Consider the following 21434-nt stretch of genomic DNA (forward strand, 5'->3'; position numbering starts at 1 on the left):
CCCGACCGAGCCCCTCAGCCTTCCCGAGCCGGCCGGTGCCGCTGCAGCCCAACGCCGGCCACCGGCCCGGACTGCCGCCTCCCTGGGGCCACCCGAGCCCCTCAGCCACCGCCTGCTACGGCTTCCCCCCTCCAGGCAGGGACCCTCCGGCTTTCCCCGCCCCAGGCAAGACCGGAGGGGAAACTCCGGGTGGGAGCGGTGGTGGCGGGACCATTCCCGGTTCCCTTCCCCCGCCGGCTGCGGAGTGGGGCGGGGGGCGGCGGGAAAGGAGTGGCGGGGAAGGGTAGGCGGCAACCCCTGGCGCTGGCTGCGCGGCGGGGCGGGAGGGGAGCGGGCGGGAGCTGCCGCTTTAAATCCGTCCCGTCCCGAGGGGCGGGGAAGGGGCCGCTGAGGGAGAGGGAGGGAAGGGGGGGACTCGGCGCGCGCGCGCGGCATCGCCCGGCGCGGCAGCGGAGCCCCGGCGGGCGCGGGGCGGGGGCGGCGGCCCGGGGGCGGAGCGGCGTGAGGGGAGCGGCGGGCACGGGCTGCCCGTGCGGGAGCGCAGAGGCGGCAGCGCGGCTGGAGGGGGTGCCGGCCCGGCCCGGCTCGGCTTGGCTCCCGGCTCGGCTCCGCTCCCCCGCTATGGCCACGTCCCCGTGCAGCAGCAGCGGCGTCTCCTCGTCGTCCTCGTCGGGCCTGGGCGCGGACGCGGGGCTGGAGATCCGCACGCGCTCCGTGGAGCAGACGCTGGTGCCGCTGGTGTCGCAGGTAGGAAAACCGCCGCGGGAGACAGATTTCTCACCTCCTTCCCCTCGCAGTCTCCGGGAGGCTCTGCTCGGCCGCCGCCGAAGTTTGCGCGCTCGGGTCGCGGCGCTCCGTAGCCCCCTCTGTCCGGTCGCGCCGGTGCTCTGAGCCGCGCCCCCTCCCGCCCGTCCCGCGGTCCCGCCGGCCGCGGGCGGCTGCCGGAGCCGTGTGGGTGATGCTGCTCGCGCGTCCGTCCCTGAGGAAGACTCCGAAGTTCCCCGCAAGGTCGCGGGGGAGCGTTGCGTAACGCCGGGCGCTGCGGTGCCGCCGGCGGTCCGAGCCCCGGGACGGAGGGACTGCCCCGCCGCCCGAGCGCTCCCGGCTTCCCGAGCCTCCCTCCTGCCCGCGTGGGAGCGCGCTCCTTCCCTCCCGGCTCGGCGCCGGAGAGAGCGCTCCTCTTCCAGGGGCTTTGTCGGAGCTTTGTGTTTTCGCGGTCCGGCCTGAGCGTTGCATTGATTGGAGCTCCTACTGCACCCCGGGGTAGTGCCCGGTTTTTAAGAGGTTCGATAATAGGCAAACTGTCTTGGTGACCTTTTAGCACGTCCCGCACACTGCTAAATGACCTTAAAACCCACCCAAATCGGGCTTTTCATTGCTCTGCTAAGTAATTATGTGCCAGTCACTATGGCGTTGGCGTTTTTTGTTATTGTTGCTGTTGGGTTTTTTTTCAGACATTTAGTTACAAAACTGGCGCTTGACAGACTCATTAGAATTTTGTTTCTTGAAAAATAATGTCTGAAAACATCACAGTGTTTGCTGTGTAGGATTTTTGTGCTTTGAGCACTGATCAATAAAGTTAGCAAGTCAAAACCTATCTGTACAAAATCCTTAAACAAGATGTAACAGCTATACAAAAATAACTAGTCCCGATGAGGTCAAATTGTGTTTATATCCTCATAATCTATCTGGAAACAAGCTGTGGTAAGCCTTGTTTTGCATTTCTGCATCTGGGCTGCAGGGAGGGTTTCTAATGGGTAACTGTGTTTCTGTACCCATCATGGTAATGTGTGGGTTTTTTTTCTATTTGGAGACGTCACAGTCAGTACAGCAAAGCCTTTCAAAGGGATTGAACCACTTTTTTCCGAGGCAAAGTAAAGTGAATTTTCTGGTCCTGAAACAACCGAGATAAAATAGGGAGACCTCTTTTAGGAAGCTTAAGAGCAGTCAGAAACACATCCAGTTGCAGAAGCTGAATTTAGTTGCACATGTTAAATATGTACTTTTAACAGATTTATGTGAAGATATTTCTCTGGAGTACTGTTTAGCAACAACGATCTTACTGCCTTTGCAACGAAACGTACAGAGAAGTGTGTCATGTATGATTTTTCATTGTCCACAAAGCCTGTGACAACATCTTCCAGAAGGGCTAAGCGGCTTTCACTTCCCTGTATGCTGGGTGTCTGAGCATTTGTGAGCACTCAGAGCTCGCTGTTTTCCTGCTGAGGCGCTCCAGACTCGAGACAAGTGTGTTCCTTGAAGCACGAGCACTGAGCTCTGCTCAGATTCAGGCTGAAGTTGCTGATGGTGTCAGCAGTAGCTCCCTACACCTGCCTGGTAAAATGCCCCAGTTACTGTAGTGGTTTATCAGTTCTGCCTGTACCTCTCCATCTGGATTGCTCAGTTGAGATCTCACTGGTTGGCTTTGTTTGGAAATTTATGCAAAAATGTTTACAGAGTACTTCTTAGTCTCAGAATTTGCTTGTAGATTCTGCATAAGCTTAACCCCCAGGACTTTGTTTTTCGGCTTGTACAAAATGCACTTGTAAAGGGCTTTGGTCCTACTGTGAAGTTAACTTCACAGTTTACCCTTTTGTGAAAATCTGAGAAGCGCTATGTGATACTTGTATACTACTGAAAAAATAGTCAGAATGTTCCTGCTGCTTTTCACTACTTATTTTAAGCAAAGAGGAAACAAAAGGTGCCTTGTCTGACAAACTCACTTTCAATCTCTCATGTAGGGCTAAATCTTTTCTTTGAGGAAAAAAAAAAAAAAGCTGCATTGATTCTTATTTAAATTCATGTACGGTATTGTACACCGTTGTAATATTGTAGACATGTGTTTGCCTGCTTGTTTTTCATCAGCAATTGTGAGTGTTGGTTTTGTTGGATTTTTTTTTAATTGCATTTTGCAGCTTGGGTTTTTTTCCTTATAGACTACATAGTAACAGAGTACTTTTGCTATCAGCAGTGGTATAAGATTCCTATTTTTCCAGCAGGAGAAATTACCCTTAGAGTCATTACTGCATGTACTTATTAAACCAATTAAAAATGCTTTTAAAACTTCGAGTATTTACAGAGTTAAACTAGATCTGTTTAGACCTTGATGTGGCCCATTTTTAAGAGAGCCACAGATGACAAAGATGACAAATTTAAGCCACAGTATTAGGCATATTTGCTAACACTTCTTTTTCACTGTCTACATAGCTGAACAGTGAAAAGAACCATTGTACAGTATTTTGCAAAGCATGTGGCATGCAGTTCAGAAAACATGGATTCTGGGGTGAAGCACCACAATTTTCTTTAAATTAAGCAATATTTTCTTCACTGGGATAGGTGTCTTTAGTTCAGTGCATAAATACTATGGCATCCTTTAAAAGTCTAGACATCCTCCTTCACTGCTGCTATCCATTTCCAGTCCAATTATTTTGGGGTTCATTCTTTTAACGGAAAGTTTTTGGCAACACATGTCAGGAAGGGTGTTTGAAGTGGTCAGTGCTGACTCATTTAATAACAAGTAGTTTAAGCAGTTGAGGAAAAGCAAAGACAGGGAAAAAGCACTTTTCAGGATGTGGCTCCACCCGTGGCTTCCGCAGCTGCCGTTCTGTACCTGTTTGCTGGTGTAGGAGCAGTCGGGTACCTTCACAGCTGTAGGAGTTTGTCTGTCTAGATCTGTTCTAAGGAAACACTCTGAGAAACAGCAGAATAGGTATTTGTCAAACTTCACAGTCAGGTACTTGGGAAAAAGAGGGAAACTTTGAGATCTATCTGCCTGGAGAAGAGAAGGCTCAGGAGAGACCTATTGCAGCCTTCTAGTACCTAAATAGGATCTGCAAGAAAGCTGGAGAGGGACTTTCTTACAAAGGTGTGTAGTGATAGAGCAAGGGCAAATGGCTTTAAGCTGGAAGGAAATATGTTTGGATTAGATGTTAGGAAGAAATTCTTATCTCTGAGGATGATGAGACACTGCAGGGGGTTGTCCAGAGATGCTGTGGGTGCTTCATCCCTGGAAATGTTCAGGACCAGGTTGGATGGGGCCTCTGGGCAACTTGATCTAGCAGAAGGTGTCCTAGCCCTTGGCAGAGCAGGAATGGAACTAGATGACCTTTCCCTTGCATCCCAAATCATCCTGTAGTTCTATATTTCCAAAAGAACAAACTCACTTTTCACGGTTGAAGGTGACCTATCCTCCAGCAGCTGGAGTGCAGACCAATGTGATTACAGCTGCTCAACTTCCAGAAAGCTCATTTTGTCATAGGCACTTCGGAGAATGATTGTGTGCACATATGTTACTGAACATGTTTTTCCAATTTTCTTGGTATAGGAGGTCCTGCCAGAGGTTTTGTAATTGACTTGACCTGTATAGTAAAAAATATAAGCTTTTAAGTTTTTCTTTCTTTTAGCTACAAAAAGCCCATGATACCAATGCTTCTGAATGCTGTTGTCAGTCTTAGATTCTACGTGAGTTAACAGTGCCTTGAGCTGAATGAAACAAACCTGTTCTTTACTGTCCTATTGTTTCCTTGCTTTCTCTGAAGCTAGCTAAAATAATTCTCATTTCAGTAAATGTTATATAATGTTATGTAATTTTCTGCCAGTGTTCTGTTTTTCCAGAAGTTTCTGGAGTTGTATATTAAACCCCAAAGAACCCACAGCTGAAGTTTTCCTAATAATCTGAGAAGCTCACTGATGCAGTTTTCAGACTGAAGGTATGACTTTAGAATAGTCATTGTGCATCAAGCTAGAGGTCTGTATATAATCTGTAACCTTCTCTCTGGCTTTTTTTTTTTTGGTTAATTATGATCTGAATGCTGAATGTTGGGGTGAGCATAGACCAGCACGTTCAACAGGCACATCAGCTTCCCTACAGCAAGTTGGGGAGTGTCTGACGCTGTGGATGACTGGGCAGCTTGACAGAGGGACAGGCTGGAAAAATAATATGACAGGAAGTTTGTGAAGTCCAAGTCACACATCTGAGTCAGGGTAACACCATGCAGCAGTACAGGCTGGGATCAACTGTCCTCAGGAAAACTTTGCGTGGGAATCCTGAAGGACAAGTTGAATGGGGGGTCAGCAGTGATGGCCAGCTGCACCTGGGTTTGGTGGCTTGAACATAGCAAGCAGACTGCAGAAGTGATTCTTTTTTTGTTTGGCACTTGTGAGGCAGCATGGGGTACAGTACCACGTTGAGTTCTGTGCTCCAGGGAGAGCACTGACATACTGAAGTATGTGACATAAGCAGAGTGCTTGAAGGAAGTAGGCTTCTTCCACCTCAGGAAGAGAGATGTAGTGGTCTGTTAGAATTCTTAGAAAGCTAAGATGGTACTTTCCTCTCTGTATCACTTGAATCTGCAGTGGTTGTTTTGGTGGGGTTTTTTTTGTTTAGTTTTTTTGTTTGTTTTGTTTTGTTTGGACAAGGGCAGAGTTTACCACAGTCTACAGCTACCCACCTAATGGCAGGTATGGAGAAGACAGAGACAGGCTGATCCCAGACATGTATGGTGACAGATGTTGGAAGCTGGAACACTGGAAACTAATGAGATATAAGAGAAGGCTTTTATCAATGTAAGGGAGGCCAAACATGGATGAGGTGTGCAGAGCTCATACAGAGTCTGCAATTTTGGAGATGTTCAAAATGGATAAGATTATAAACAACACACTCCAACTGGACGTGGTTTGAGCAGGGAATTAGAGTAGATGATCCTGGAAATTGCTTTCATCATAAGCAAGTCAGATTTTTTCATGGATGTCTGTTTCATAATCAAAAGATCATGCTTCTGAGGAGTAATGGTCAGCTCAGACCTAGCTTTCATAAGGAAAGCTAGGAATGTACTTTCCTGTATCATTTTGATCTACAGTGATTTTTTTGTTCTGACATTTTGTTCCCTGGTCAGTGCTGCAAGATGTTTCTGCAATTCTGTAGTCAGATCTTGTCTTTACTGTCCCAAGTAAATTGGGATCACCAACAAATCTTCATCATTTTGTCACTTGCTTATCTCACCTCTCTCTTTATGATTATATATAATAATATATATAATTATATATAATATAATTATATATAATGATTATATATAATATAATTATAATATATAATAAACAAAAACCTTGTTGCAGTAAAGGTTTTTGAGTAACTCTGTTAAAGTAAGTAATCATTCACTTTCTGATATCCTTCATCTTCCTTCTCATCATTCTGTCTCTTGATGAGTTCAATATTCATACAAAAGATCTGCTTCTGTTTCTCTCAGAGACTTGTCTGATGTCTTTTGAAAACTGTGATATCAATTTTGTTTCCTAGTTTTTTTTTTCCAGTGGAGTGCCTTCTTATCCATGTTATTGGTGATGTATACAGAGAAATCTCGTTGTTTTGTGAGGCAGTAATTCCTTTAAAAAAACTTTCTTAAGTCTTTGCCAGTATGTCATATTTATTTAGGTGTCCACTACTTCTTTTTAACTTTTTGTATTGGTTTGACATGTACAAGTGTCAGGGCAACATTCGTACCTCAACTGTTGACCTGGTATTAAGCAGGAGATTGCATGAGTAAGTTGATGCAATCCATTGTATCTTTGAGCCCCTTGAAATCTTGGTGGATAACATGTAATGTTGGCAAGTTGTTCCAGTTCATTTTTTCTAACGTTTTCATATCATATTCTGCATATCACTTTGATTCCACACAGATTCTGAGTACCTCACAGAGGTACATTCTGGAGTAGGGATTGCTTCACTTTCTTTTGCAGTTGAGCACAAGTATGAATAGCTGCTCTGCTCTCTTCTTATTTTCTGTCAAAAGAATACGGCAGAACTGTGGTAAGGAAGTAACAGAGTACATCAGGGTTATAACTCCTGAAGAAATGGACTAAAATAGCTGTACATTGCTGTATCTTTAGTGGAACTGATGTTATTCTCCATGGAACTGAAAAAGCATCCACTGTCCAAGAGAGAGATTTAAGAGAAGTGTAAAACTGCAGACATGGAGTTCAGCGTGCTACTGTCAGTGCTACTGACACTGGCCTTTGGAATTTGTCTGTAGGCTAGCAGTGGTTTTGGGGAAGCTGTTTTGTGGATTTGCTGGCTTGGAAGTCCTCAGATGGTTTCTTCAAATACATAATAACAAAATAAAAACTAAGGGGAATGTGAACCTGTTGTTAAAGGGAGGCTGGACCCTGGTAAGGGAGGATGCACAGAAGGTGGAGTTACTGAATGCCTTTTTTCAATCAGTCTTCACTGGCAACACCAGCCCTCAGGAATCGCTAACTCAGGAGACCAGAGTAAAGGAATGTAAGACTTCTGCCTCATCAAGGAAGATTGGGTTAGAGAACATACAGGCAAGCTTGACATCCACAAGTCAATGAGCTGTGAGGGGATGTATCCATGAGTGCTGAGAGAGCTGGCAGATACCACATGGAGGGTACTCACAGGCGTCTTTGAAAGGTCAGGGTGATCAGCAGGGGTGCCTCAGGACTGAAGAAATCAAGTGTCACCCCAGCCTGCAAAAAGGGTAAGAAAGGGGAGCCAGGGAACTGCTGGCCAGTCATCCTCACTTTAATCCTTGGAAAGGTCATGGAATACCTCATTCTGGAAGCAGTCTCCATCCACCAGGATGGCAAGAAGGGGTTCAGGGGTAGTCAGCATGGATTCACTAAAAGTAAATCATGCTTGACCAACCTTATTGACTTCTATGATGGAACAGCTTCCTGAATGGATGAGGGGAGAGCAGTGGATCTTTTCTACCTCGACTTCAGCAAGACTTTGGACACTGTTTCTTGCAACATACTGATAGACCAACACAGGAAGTGTGGACAGTGAGGTGGCTTGAGAACTGACAGAACGGCAGGTCCCAGTGGGTTTGTAATCAGTGACACAGGGTCAAGTGGGAGGCCTGTCACACACACTTCGGTGTCCCCGAAGTTCAATACTGAGTTTTGTTAGCCCAGTTTTGTTTAAATAGTTCATCAGTGACTTGCCTGAAGGAGCAGGTGCCTCCTCAGCAAGTTCACTGATGAGACAAAGCAGGGAGGAGTGGCTGATATGCCAGAGGGCTGTGCAGCCCTTCAGAGGGACCTTGACAGGTTGGAGAGATTGGAAGAGAGGAACCTTCTGAAATTCAGTTGGTTTTTTCTGACAGCTTTAGAGCAGACAGTCCTATATTAAAAGCACTGTTAGGCTTCTGATTTATTTATCCTTAGCTCTTTATTCTTGGAATTCTACAAAACTGGGGGAGGAAAACCCACCACATTGTCCCTGTCTTTTTTTCCTCTGCATCATGCCTCAGTCTTGTGTATAAGCCTTTGTTTGAATGTCTGTAGCCATAGTATTGTATTGCAGTATAGGCTCATTACATATCTGCTTTTGAACTTGTTAATCAAATGCATTCTCTTTCTCAATTAGAGTCTAAATAGAAGTGTCTCATATACTCTCTGAACAATATTCGTAATCTTAAGGAATATGTGTAGTCTCATTTGCTTCCTGAACTTCAGCCTTCAGTCCAAACTCAGATTCACTTTGACTTATTTGCATTTCCCATGCAGCAGATGCACTGACAGATTTGTTCCAGCAAATCCCTTGGCTGCCTTGTTTCACTGGGCATTTTTTTGGTACCTCTAGGTCTTTCTCTTTCATATGTCTAAGGTGCTGAAGGGTTCTTACATTGTTGGCTGGTGCCAGAGCTTGTGCATTGCCCCTTATGGGCTCTTTTTGGAGGATGAGAAAATTCTTTTTTGGAAAAAGTAGGATGATCCATATTTGTCTTTAGCTCATTGCATCTGAGGGATAAAAAAGATGTGCATGCTCTCCTTTTAAACTGCTTCTTGGACCATGTCTTTGTTTTACCATACATTAAAAATCCTGGTAACTTGAAAGCTTTGAGAAGCTGTTTCTCCTCTTTTCCAGAATATTCTGTCTTATGAATTAATTTGGTACTCACTTCAGGATTGAAACTTGGCACTACTGTTGAGTAAGAAAACTACGAATTGTGGTCTAAAAGCTTGTGTTGTAACTTGTGTGGAGGGAGGCAAACCTCCTGCTAAATTCAGAAGAGATTACCCCTGTACAGCAGAGAAGCTCTGCCATGTATCGCATGCTGTGACTGCTGTGGGCCCAGAAGCACATGGTGCTGCTGCCTGGGTACAGAGTTGCACCTCCGTGGTTCCAATCAGTCACTAACTCCGAGACTCTTCTCCCTGCAGTTCCATAGGTGTTGCGGGTTAAGTTGTGAGCTTCTGGTTTCTGTTAAGCATCTTGCGCTCCATGCAAATTCTTTTTCTGGCAGAAGCTCAGCTGTTACTCAGCCTACACTTGGTGCTCTGCGCCCCTAAAGGAGCCTGATTGTTTCACTTGGATTTACACAGAAGAGTTAATCTTAGGAGATTGTCATCTGGATGTAGAAAAGGTGATTATTTCAAGGTATCAATTGTATTTCTTGGCTGATGTGGTTGCAGGTTTCCTTTTAATGAGACTAGTTTTTAAATGACATCTTTTAGTCATTGAAGCTAGGTCATTGTGAAACATTGAAAGAGAAATAGATAATCATTTACAGTTGTGGTTTATAAGGTATGCTGGGGAGCCCAGGAGTACCTCAGAATAACTTAGAGGTAAATTATTTTGTTGCATTAATATATAACAATGTTACTATCACTAATTATATTCCACTTTACAAGGAAAATTACACGTGAAAATTTTATCACATGAGCAACAGCACTATGATGAAACAGCTGTGGTTTCAGGCTTTTTTTTTTTCTGTAAACCCTTGGATAGTAAAACTGGCTTTGAGTTAAGCTTGGCTACTGCTTTATAATGTTCAATACCTTAGTCTTTGATGTGATAAATGAGTCAGACTAACATTTCAAGTGGCTGAAGGAAGACGCTTTTTACTGACATAGCTGAAAATCAATTGCTCTTTTTCAATGGTATCATATCCTTCATATTTTTGTGATCTGATTAATGACTTTTCTGCAGATTCAACAAATTTTTTTAGTTCTCCAGCAGAATGAGCATTAAATCAAAACTGCTTCTCTATGATCCTGCACAAGAAGAATTAGAGCAGCTTTCTTGCTATTCGGCATTGTTACCAGATGGTTTTAGACAGATTAGGTAGGGAAATCCCCAAAGGATGATTTATGAATTAATGATTGCAAACAACTCTGATTATAGTTCAGTAAAACTGTTGAGTGGTACCATGAGCCTGTGGCTTTCTGCATGGATTTATTTTATGTTTCTTTATTCATTAGAAAAGTATAACCCTTGCTAGATAGAACCTTAAAGTCTATTTTTCACTTATGGGGCTATACTGCATTTCATTAATAGCCTTGTTTAAAGCTAATGGGATAAATGAGAAGTGAGATAGACTCTAGAGCCAACTTATAACTGTTACTCTACTTTAGATACTGAATTGGATTATTTCTTAGTTATATGCCTAAAATGGTAAGATAAGTCCTAAGCACAAATCGGAAAAGTATTTTATGAGTAAATTCCAACGTTCTTTCTGATGTGCATAGAAAACTAAAAAAGTTTCTTTTTTCTCACAGAAATATGTTTTATTAAACAGAATGAATATAACCATTTAGAACCACACAAATCCTATTATTCAAATAAAAAAGCGAAGTTGTTCTGTAGGAGCATAATCTTTTCAGCATGGGAGTTATGATAGTATTTTTGTTAGTTTGTTTATTCATGGGCATGAAGAATGTTGGCAAGCAGAAGGGTAATACAGTGTTGCAAGCACTTAACTTGTAGGAGTTAGACCAGTGCATGGAGCATTCCCTTTTAATTACCAACGATTCTGTATTGTATCTCTGTTTCATTTAAATATTCTTAAATTTTCCACCTGAATGAGTTTTTATTGCCCTGGAGTTCTTCAATGAAGCAATCAAAAGAACATACAGGCACTTTAGCATAAATAAGATAATAGTTCCTGAATTATATTAAGTTTTTGTTTTGCACTCCTGTAGGTGGATAGTAGTTGGATTTGCATAGCCTTTTCCAGAGCATACTGTACTTCTCATTTAACCCCTAGAGCAAGTCTCTGCTTTTCAAAATGGAATACCAGGTGTAGCTCTGAAGTGGGATGTCAAAATGCTACTAAGGAAGCCTTCTCTGAAAGAGGCTGCAGGAACTCTCCTGTCAGGAAGATGCAGTGTGAGGAGGATTGAATAGCTGCTATTCATGGCAGGGAAGCCACCTGCTTAAGAACTAACAAGGAACATTTTCTACAACTTCAGGAGCCAATCTGGTTTGAATAGAAAGAATTCTCAGTTGCAGGTGAAATAAGTGTGTTGTCCCTGCTACATCCTTTATTACAACATCTGAGATTTTAGTTCCACAACAGTGGTGGTTTTTTTGAATAAGCAGCTCAGAGCTGGCTCAGGCATTGTTTGCACAAGCAGTACAAGGTTAGGTACATTAACAATAGCAAGTCAGGGGGAAAAGCCAGAATTACTGTTTGCCAGTCTCTGGTTTTGAGGTTATCTGATTATGTTAGTAAATAGAATTATTTCTGAGACTTGCATCTCTCTGGTGCTGAAAACATGTCTGCATCTGTTTTGACCACATCTGAAAGTACAATTTAAACAATGAACTTCCCTCTGAGTTGGATTTTCTTAGGCTTAATCTTGCCCAGGCTTTCTAGGTGTGGAATGAAGAGCAGGAATTGCTTTGTTTATAAAATCTAGCTGTTTAGGTAAGAAGATACTGAAGGGCAACAGGAGGGGAGGAAAGTGTACTGCCTGGTATGCCCTGAAACCCAATTATTTGGTCTACTAGACTGTACTCACCTTTTCTAGTGAGGTAGTTGTGCATTTCAAACTTCAAGACAGCATTTGAGTTAGAAAGCCAGTTTTACCTCTGAACAGATTTTGTAATGGTGAATGCATATTTCATAATGTCCAGTGTGCTTTTTGATGCACATATTCTATTATCAGAAGAAGTTAAGTTGGACCTTGTTTGAAAAACTATCTTTGCCAACTCATGTCAGATTGCTCAAAGGTACAAATTTTGGTGCCAGCTCAGTCTGTGAACTTGCATGTGTCCCTTAAAAAAGGGAAGAAAAGTTGAATTTGAATTGTCTGAAAATGATGATCTTTTTCGTGGTCACTCATTGCTATAGAAATTCTGAAGACTCCTTTTTTGGGTGAATGGTGAGGCAGTCCTCTGACTTGTATACCATGTGGGAATAAGAGTAAACAAGGTACCTTTGATCGTTGATTAAGCCTCACTAAGGATTTTCCAATTATTTGTTTCCTCTTCCATGTGTGGAAAAAAGAGGATAGCAGCAATGCAGGTTGGTTTTTGTGTACTTTTCTGCTTCACCTCTGCAGATCAGTGGGGATCCCTGGTTTTAAGGAGTCTGTGAAAAGAGAACATTAAAAAGAAAGCATATTTCTCCTCTAAAAGTAGGGTACTTTAATAACATGATTAATTTAATCCTCTATATCAAGAACCCACAGGCTACAAAAATAGTGAGCTGTGTTCATTCCTTTTTTTTTCTCCTCTGATCCTCCTTTTCACAATTACAAAATAAAAATTGGAAATAATTTAATCCCATGGGGGGAAAAAAGTCCTGAAATTTTCAGAGTTCTTGTTGGTTTGAAAAAAAAAAAAAAAACAAAAAACCCACAAAAAACCCAAAAAACCAAACAAAGAAAACCTACTACACAATCCCCCAAACCCAAAATAACCCACACTGGAGGAAATAAATTTGGTGTCATCCTATTTCTGCACTGCATTTGAACAAGTTCATCTATATCACATTTTAGCTAATAATTTTCTCAATGCTGTTTGGTTTGGAACTTGAAGTTTAAAAGTTCCTTTTCAAGGAATGAATTCAGCACAAAGAAAGGGTATTCACTGCTATAGTACAGTCTTGTTCCGAGTTGAATCCTTTCTTTTGATCTCTTAAGAATTCCAAGAATGTCTAACAAGTACATAGCAGTGGTACTAATAATCTGAGGTGCCTATTTGAATTTGAAGTTGTACTCTTCTCTTTCCTGGTGAACTTTACAAAGAGTCGATTTTAAGTGTGGATGTGAAGGAGGTCAAGAGGTCTGTTTTCACCTCTTCAGATAATATTTCTATCTGGTGAAGGTATTGAGCTTGTGAGAAGTGTACAATTAAGTATTGTGGTGTTTTAAAATTTAATGTGCAGTTTGCAGTTAGCTAGCTGGAAATCTGGTTACAAGTGCATTATAGCTCGTGTTGCATTTATTTGTTTAACTCTCATGATCTTTCCTAGGCAAGCATCTGGAGGACTGGAATATAAGTTATTAGGTGAGGTACCCCAGTGATCTGAGCTGGTAAGGCTGTTCTTGTTGTGCTTGGCATCTCCTACTTGTCACTGCAGGTCATGGATTGTTCCTCCTTCCTTTTCAAAGGTGGCTTACCAGCTTCTTAGACACTGCATGTGAAAGATTGCCTGAGGCTCTGCTAAGCGTGTTAGCATTTGCCCACAGATAAGTGAACCAGCCTACAGGTTGTTAAAGTTGTTTATTTAATTTGCTTCCCTGAAGGTTTTTATAAAAGATGTGTATAAAACCAATGAGAAGATACTTTCAAAAAATCTCCAGGTTAAGGTACAATGCCACAAGTCTCAATGCCACAAGTCTAAGTACTCAGCAGTCTTGGATATGCAGTGCATTTGTATGCTATTCTAGACACCAGTCCAGAGGGGCTACAAGGAAAATTGATAAATTGGGGGTAGCTGGATTACATCACTTCATGGAAGCTGTCTCAAAAGTGTTGACTCAGCATCCTGAATGTCTGTGTGACTTCTATAAGAAGGGTTCATTGTCCCTTTGCATAATAAGATGTAGAGGAAACTGTTCTGATTCGATAATCCGTAAAGCAGAGGCAATTGTCAGAAATAATGTTTTCAGCATAAAAAAAAATGGGTTCTTACAGTTAACTAGTGCATTAGTAGTTAGCAACCTTTGAAAAATTTCAAAATTGAGTTTCTGCAAAGTTTATTTGTTGAATTTTTCTACAAAATTATATATGAATAGAAAGATACTAATTTTCCGATGCTAAAAATCCACATGCTAGCTGAACTTTAAAAAAATACTTTAGTGCTTGAACTTCTACAAAATGCTTAAGATTTCTGTTAGTGTCTGGACAGGCATCTAGTCCTAACAGACTTTTGTCTTCTAGGCCAGGTAAACAGGTAGTCCTTGTTCACTTGCAAAGATCCCTGAGGCTCATCTTGTGGTGAGGCATCTGTGTGGCAGTTCTGCTTGTAGCCCTAATGCTCCTTTTCTGTACAGGATGTCAAATGCCAGCTGCTGCTTCTCCTCTCTGTCTGACGCATGTTTGTATTCCATAGCCGGTGTGGGTGTTGGAACAACGCGTCCTGCTGTCTGGCTGAATGAGTCTGAAGATCTGATCCTCCTCAAGGAGTGCGCAAGACCTAATGAGAGACAGTACCTAAAATGTAATATTAGATGATCCTCTCTGCCCCCAAACTCAAGATGAGCTAATGAAAGTACAAAATGAAAGTACAAGCAGTGTGGGAAAGGCCTTTTTAACCAAGATTTCTATGTGTTGTATTAAATGCAACAAAATTTACCTTACAGCATTCTTCTGTAGGGGTTTGTGACTTCTTTCCCAGTATGTAGTGCTATTACATTTTCTTAGCAAAGACTGTTCATTCCTGGTATTACTGTTTTTTTTAAAGAACCAAATTTTCTGCCATCATAAAGTTAATGGAAGGTAGGAAGCAGAAAACACACAAAATGGAAGAGGAGCTTTTACTGTAAGGCAGCTAATCCTCATTGTATAGAGATAAGATCAATATAGAATTAAAGAATCAATGGCCTGAGTTGGAAGGGACCTTAAAGGTCATCTAGTTCAATCCCCCTGTACATCCTCCAGTAGATCAGGTTGCTCAGGGCCCCATCCAGCCTGGCCTTGAACACTTCCAGGGATAGGGCATCCTCTTCTCTAGGCAGCCTGTTCCAGTGCCTCACCATGCTGAGAGTAAAGATTTTTTTTTTCCTATATCTAATCTAAACATATTCTCTTTCAGTTTGAAGCCATTCCCCCTTGTGCAGTCACTACATGCCCTTGTAATTGACTGTGACGGTGTTCACAGGGGTTCTTGGATGAGGGAAGAGACGAAGATCTGACTCCATGTTTCAGAAGGCTTGATTTATTATTTTATCATATATATTACATTAAAACTATACTAAAATAATAGAAGCAAAGGTTTCATCAGAAGGCTAGCTAAGAATAGAATTGAAAGGAATGATAACAAAAGCTTCTGTCTTGGACAGAGAGTCCAAGCTGGCTGACTGTGATTGGCCATTAACTAGAAGCAACTCTATGAGACCAATCACAGATCCACCTGTTGCATTCCACAGTAGCAGATAACCATTGTTTACATTTTGTTCCTGAGGCCTCTCAGCTTCTCAGGAAGAAAAATCCTAAAGAAATGATTTTTCATAAAAGTCTGCAACAATAGACCCTCTTCATCTTTCCTATAGGCTCTTGTCACTCACTTTGAGTGAGATCTCTCAAAGCCTTCACTTTTCCAGGGTGAATAGAAGTGTGTTGGGTTTGTGTGGCAAGGTTTTAGTACTGGGGAGGTTACAGGGGTGGCTTTTGTGAGAAGCTGCCAGAAGCTTCCCCCATGTCTGACAGGGCCAATGTCAGATGGCTCCAAAATGGACCCACTGGACAAGGACGATGGTGGGTCCATTTGGAGTCAAGGATGGTGGTAACGCCTCTGGGATAATGTGTTTAAGGGCAGGGAAAAGGTATTGCGCAGAAGTTATTGCAGCCAGAGAAGAGAGGAGTGATAATATGAGACAATTCCACAGACACCAAAGTTGGTGCTCCGGTTGCAGGACTAGAGATTCCGTTGCAGCCTGTGGTGCAGACCATGGTGAGGCAGTTGTCCCCCTGCAGCCCATGCAGGTTCACAGGGATGCAGAGATCCATGCTGGAGCAGGTAGATACCTGAAGGATCCTGTGGCCATGTGGGAAGCCTACACTGGAGTAGCTCCTTGCAGGACCTGTGGCCTTGTGGAGATGAGCTGATGTTGGAGCAGGTTTCCTGGCAGGACTTGTGATCCCAAGGAGCACCTGTGCTGGAGCAGCCTGTTCCTGAAGGACTGGAGCCCATGGGAGGGACCCATGCTGCAGCAGTTCGTGAAGAACTGCAGCCCATGGGAAGGAACATGTGTGAGAAGTTCATGGAGGACTGTATTCCCTGGGAGAGACCTTGTGTTGGAGCAGGGGAAGGAAAACTCTTGCTGAGGAGGAAGGAGCAGCAGAAACAGCCTGTGAGGAACTGATCACAGCCCCCACTCCCTGTCTCCTTGTGCTGCTGGGGGAAAGGAGGTAGAGAATCAGGAATAAAGGCCAGGAGGGAGGGGTAGAGGGAAGGTATTTTTAAGATGTGTTTTACTTCTCACAATCCTACTCTGATTTGATTGGTCATAAATTCATTTCATTTCCCCAAGCAGAGGCTATTTAGGCTGTGACAGTAACTGGTTAGTGATCCTCTCCCTTCCTTATCTCAGCCCACAAGCCTTTTATTATATTTTCTCTCCCTTTACCTACTGAGGAGGGGAATGATAGAATGGCTTTGGTGAGCACCTGGCATCCAGATAGGGTCAATCCACCACACAAGAGGCAGTAACAAATATTACTCTTGAGAGTCTAAATCATCCTGTATACAATGTGGGTACTTTCCTAGGGAGAGAGGTAGGCAGGATGTCTTCCAAACATGACTTGCCAGTTTAACTCTTGTGTTTGTAACAGGGGCTGTGAAATAGCTATGTTTCCTCTGGTTTTATTTATAGAGGTCTATAAATACTTCCTGAAACCCAGTCTCTTTAAGTATCACTTAATTCTGTCATGCAAGACTTAATTACACTGACAATAAATAGACATTAGAATATTTTTAGCTAAGCATGCTGTCATGATGCTTCCTGAGCATGAAGCATATAATGACTTAAATGTCAGTATCTGAAAGCCCTCAAAAAGATCTGAAAACAGCTGCTCAAAACTGCCACAACTGAGCTTGTTTCCTTAAATATGAAGTACTTGATACATTATGGCTATATCTGTTAGTTTTGGTAAAGTTTTTGAGAAAAGGCCATTATTTTTCTGTGGCTTCTCATAACAAGTGAAAAAAGAATGTAGCTGACAGATTCTTGAGGCACTCCTTAAACTGATTGTCTCAAATCTCAGGTAAACATTCCATGGAAATAGTGTGAGAGCTCTCATGAAACAGAGGGTGAGTACCATCAAAAGGACTGTTTCCTTTCTAGGACCTGATCAGTAAATCCTTAAGTAAACAGCATGTAACGTATTGCTCTTGTTCAAAGAGACTTGCAGGTAATCTTTTCAGCTGCTAACTCCTGTCCAAACATCACAGATGTTTGTGACTGGGAAATACATGATCAGAATATAACAGATTAAATATTTGGGAGGTGTTAAGTTTGAGGGAGGCCTTAGATGATGTTCTTGGACTTGAGAGGTGTTTCCTTCATTAAAAAAAAACCTAAAACACAGTAATAGTTCTAGTCTGGTTCCAACTGGATGGACAGCAGGGGAAAAGCAATTTCTTGTAATCTGAAACATCTTAAATGTTGCAAATTTTACTAGTTCAGTTTTTATAGGCTCTTAGGGTTTCTTTGGTTGGTTGTTGCGGAGAAAATTCCTTGTTAAGTTTCTTCTGGGTCTTCCCTTTTCTCCATTTAACTTGTCTAATTTTTTATCGTTGTTTTAAGCATTGATTAAAATTAAGGAACAAAACCTTTGCTTATTCTTTCTTTTAGAAGTCTTTCTTATTGGCCCATTAATGCTCCCTTTTGTATTTGTGTTCTGAGGCAATTATTATTGAGTGCTGAAATGGTTAAATAATCTTTGCCCTGCTTATTAGCATCACAGTTTCGTTCAGTTTGTCACTTAATGTACTAGTAAAATTCCTCTCCTTGCTAAGTTAAGATCTTGATCTTTTTTAAACCCTGACTGTTAATTACAAGCTTGATTAAGTCTTGAAAAAGAATCCTAAACTGCAGTTGCCATTACCTCTGCTTTTTCAAAACTTCACTTGACATGGAGGATGTACCTGTCACTCTTAGCACTCTGTGAGGGAATGAGAATGCATAATTCTGAAAAATCTTTTTCATTGTTTGTAGAGCAGTGTTTTCTGCAGGTAGCAGGTTATGAGGAGCCCATCTTGTATCTGAACAGTTTTCCTCATGCCTTTGACATTATTACATTTGGTTTATGTGTAACTCAAGTTTCTAGAACCAAACCCAGCCCTTCTTTCTTTAACTGATCAATATTTCATATCTTTCTCTTTCTTTTATCATGACCTACCTACTTCTATTTCAGGGCTGTTTGCTACTTAGTTTTTTATAGGAAACATCTTATGCAAATCTGATATCAGTATAGGCTGCTGGAAAGAGGTGTTACATTAAGCTGTTAGCTGTGATGTTTCAAACTTCTTGACCAACTTCTGTTTTGGTTCTCTCACAATGGTTGTTTTTAACTGTCAATCCATACAGTTTTTGGATTTATCTGAAAAAAGTTTGGAGCTCAACCACTTTCCTCCATTCCAATGTTATAGTTACTATACTGGCCCTAAGTTAGCCAGTCTGAGAAGAAATGATATTGCCCAGCTAAAAATTCATTATTCCAGGAGGTATTTTCAAAGCCTCTGTTGCTGTGTATAACCGTAGGTTGAGTTTAATCTTCATATTAATCTTCATATGCTACTCAAGTGGATGTCTAGAGTAGGCCATAGAATCAGAGAATGGTTTGGGTTAAAAGGGACCTTTCAAGACCATTTAGTTCCACTCTCCTGCTGTGGGTAGGGATCCCTTCCACTAGACCAGGTTGCTCAAAGCCCCAGGTTGTTCAAACTACCTGGCCTTGAACTCTTAAAATGATGGGGCTTCCACAACTCAGGGAAATTGTTCCAGTGCCTCATCACCTTCATGGTAAAAAAATTCCTTCCTTAAGTTCAGTCAGAATCTACCCTCTTTTAGTTTAAAAATGTCAACCTCTCTACTTCACTACAGGCCTTGGTAAAATGTCTTTCCTAATATTCTTCAAAGCCACCTTTAAATGTTAAAAAGCTGCTGTGAGGTCTCCCTGGAGCCTTCTATAGACTGAACCACCTCAGCTCTCTCTGCCTGTCATGGTCAGAGGGTGCTCCATCCCTCTGGCCATCTTCCTGGTCCTCCTCTGAGCTGTCTTCAGTAGGTCCATGTCCTTCTTCTTTTGGGGGTCCCAGAGCTGTACGCCCCTCTCCAGGTGGGTCTCACCAGAGCAGAGGGGCAGAATCCTCTCCTTCAGCCTGCTGGCCATGCTGCTTTTGAGGCAGCCCAGGATACAAGCACATTGTTGACTCCCATCCAGTTTTTCTTGCACCAGTTCCGCCAGGTTATTTTCTGCTGGTCTGTTCCCAGTCCATTCATCCCCCAGCCTGCATTGGTACCACGTATTGTCCCAGCCCCAGTGCAAGATCTTGTGTTTAGCCTTGTTGAACTTCATGAGGTTAAGATGACACTGGTGATAAGACCTGTCAAAACAGCTGCTTATTCTTGTTTAACCTTGGCTGGGGGACTAGAGGGGTTGTTTTTTGCTGCAAAAACTATGATGCCCTCTGAAGAGAGTGCAAAAGAAATGATAGAAATGTAAAAGGCACTTGTGTTCCTGAGAGTGTTTTGTAAGACTTCAATAAAGGAATTAAGGCTGTGATATCTTCATGGTTTTTATTATTTGCATACCTCTGCAGTAACATGGGAATTAAAATAAATGCCCTTGATGATTTGTAAGAGACAGTGGGATTCCTTTCACTCTGCAGTGTTATTTGCATATGCATTTTTTTCAGGGTTATGCAGAACATGTTTAAACTTCTACTGGTGTAAAATGCTGTGGGAGGTAAACTTGCAGCCAGTATGTAAACTTGCAGTTTGTTTTAGGCCAGTGTTATTTTACATATACTTCTGAGAAGTCAATAACTGTATGAATGTAATACTAATCCAATATGGGTTACTGTTTACTTGAAAACAAGTTGAAGAAACAAAGTTGTGACCCTCTTTTCAGTTTGGTTTACTTCAGTGTTTGGACTAATGTTCTCAGTTGGCTTGCTAGCCATGCCTATTCAAGAATTCACCAGCTGGCACTGTTAGATTAGCTGCTGACAGGTATTTTTTAAATTCTGTATACCTGAAGTACCTACAATGCAAGAATTCAGGAGAACTGCGTAGTGCAGTTGTTTATACCATGAATTTCACATAGGTCTGAATTTCCATTGAAGTGATGGTAAGTGTGTGCTTTGAGGAATGTCATTCCTCATTTAAAATGAATTTGAAGATGTTCAGATGTTTCCTCAGTTTACTCTCTATTAAGACTCTGTTTTCATTGTAAGAAGATCTTTTCACTGGAAAGGTATCCAAGGTTCATAGGCTTTGGAGTTGAAGTTTGGTGATCCAGGGGTCTCTTACAGGGACAGATTTGTTGTATGAACTGTATGGCCTTCCTTTAGACTTTGTGACTTAGATACAAATTGGAAAAGTAGGGCATGTATAAGAAGGCAGTGGGCAGACAATGCATTTCTGTACCAATGTTTTGTACCAGAATAAAATATTCTTACATCTCATAGCAGTTCTTGCATCGGGCAGCACTATTCTCAGTTTTTTGAGGTTTTTGGTTTTTCATGTGTGTGCAAAGCACTCTATGAAGTGTTGATATTTCCTATTGCAGAGAGTTTAATACTGGAAACTTGGCTAAACCAGCTCTTGGAATTCAAAACCAGCCTCAGCAAGGTGTTAACACCACTCTTTTTCCTCCAGAGAGACAACTCAGTGATATCTGAAGGGTAACCCTTGGGCATTGATCAAATCATGAAGCAGAACAGTTTCTGCTGTGCCCTTGAATTTTTAGTGAGCATTACAGGTACAGCTTGTATGCTCCTGTCCCACCACAGGCTTGACTGGTGGGAGAATGAGTGAATGATGATTTATGTCTTTTTGAGGAGTAGCAAAGACATCTGTGATCAAGCTGATAGAGCTGAGATGTTCAGACACTTAGGTAATTCAGGTAATTTTGAGATTCTCTAAACAGACATCTTTGAGCTCCTGGGGATGTGGCTTACAGTGGAGTTCTGTGGCCATTTTAAACTATACTCCCACTGAAAAGAGCGCTCCTGCCCATCTTTCCTCAGGCTGGACTGTTTCCCTTTTGCCACCAAAAATATTCATGAAGCTGTGCAGTCAACCAGACTGGAGACCTGATTATGGGGAAAACTAAAACAACAAGCATCACCTCCAGAGCTGAGGTTTAACCCACATCAGATAAATGCATTGCAAACATGAGAGTGGGAGACAAGGACAGGCAGGACTATTTTTGTTGGGTTTTTATGCTGGTTTAGGATGTTAGAAACTAGAGAGTTTAATTTCTCTCCTGCTTCTCACTAGAAAAGAATTGC

The 21434-nt window shown here is 42.2% G+C and overlaps 1 protein-coding gene across 2 annotated transcripts in view; it reads left to right on the plus strand.

Moving 5' to 3' along the window:
* The first annotated feature begins 587 nt into the window (after positions 1-587).
* The window catches only part of CTNNAL1 (catenin alpha like 1), a 58359-nt gene continuing 37512 nt past the window's right edge, over positions 588-21434 (plus strand). For both annotated transcript variants that reach the window (XM_066560633.1, XM_066560641.1), the window contains exon 1: positions 588-747. In XM_066560633.1, the coding sequence (XP_066416730.1) occupies positions 622-747 (126 nt within the window). In that variant the 5' untranslated portion in view covers positions 588-621. The remainder of the gene's footprint in view (positions 748-21434) is intronic.

The sequence above is a fragment of the Molothrus aeneus genome, chromosome 1, assembly GCF_037042795.1.
Source record: "Molothrus aeneus isolate 106 chromosome 1, BPBGC_Maene_1.0, whole genome shotgun sequence".
Classification (NCBI taxonomy): domain Eukaryota; kingdom Metazoa; phylum Chordata; class Aves; order Passeriformes; family Icteridae; genus Molothrus; species Molothrus aeneus.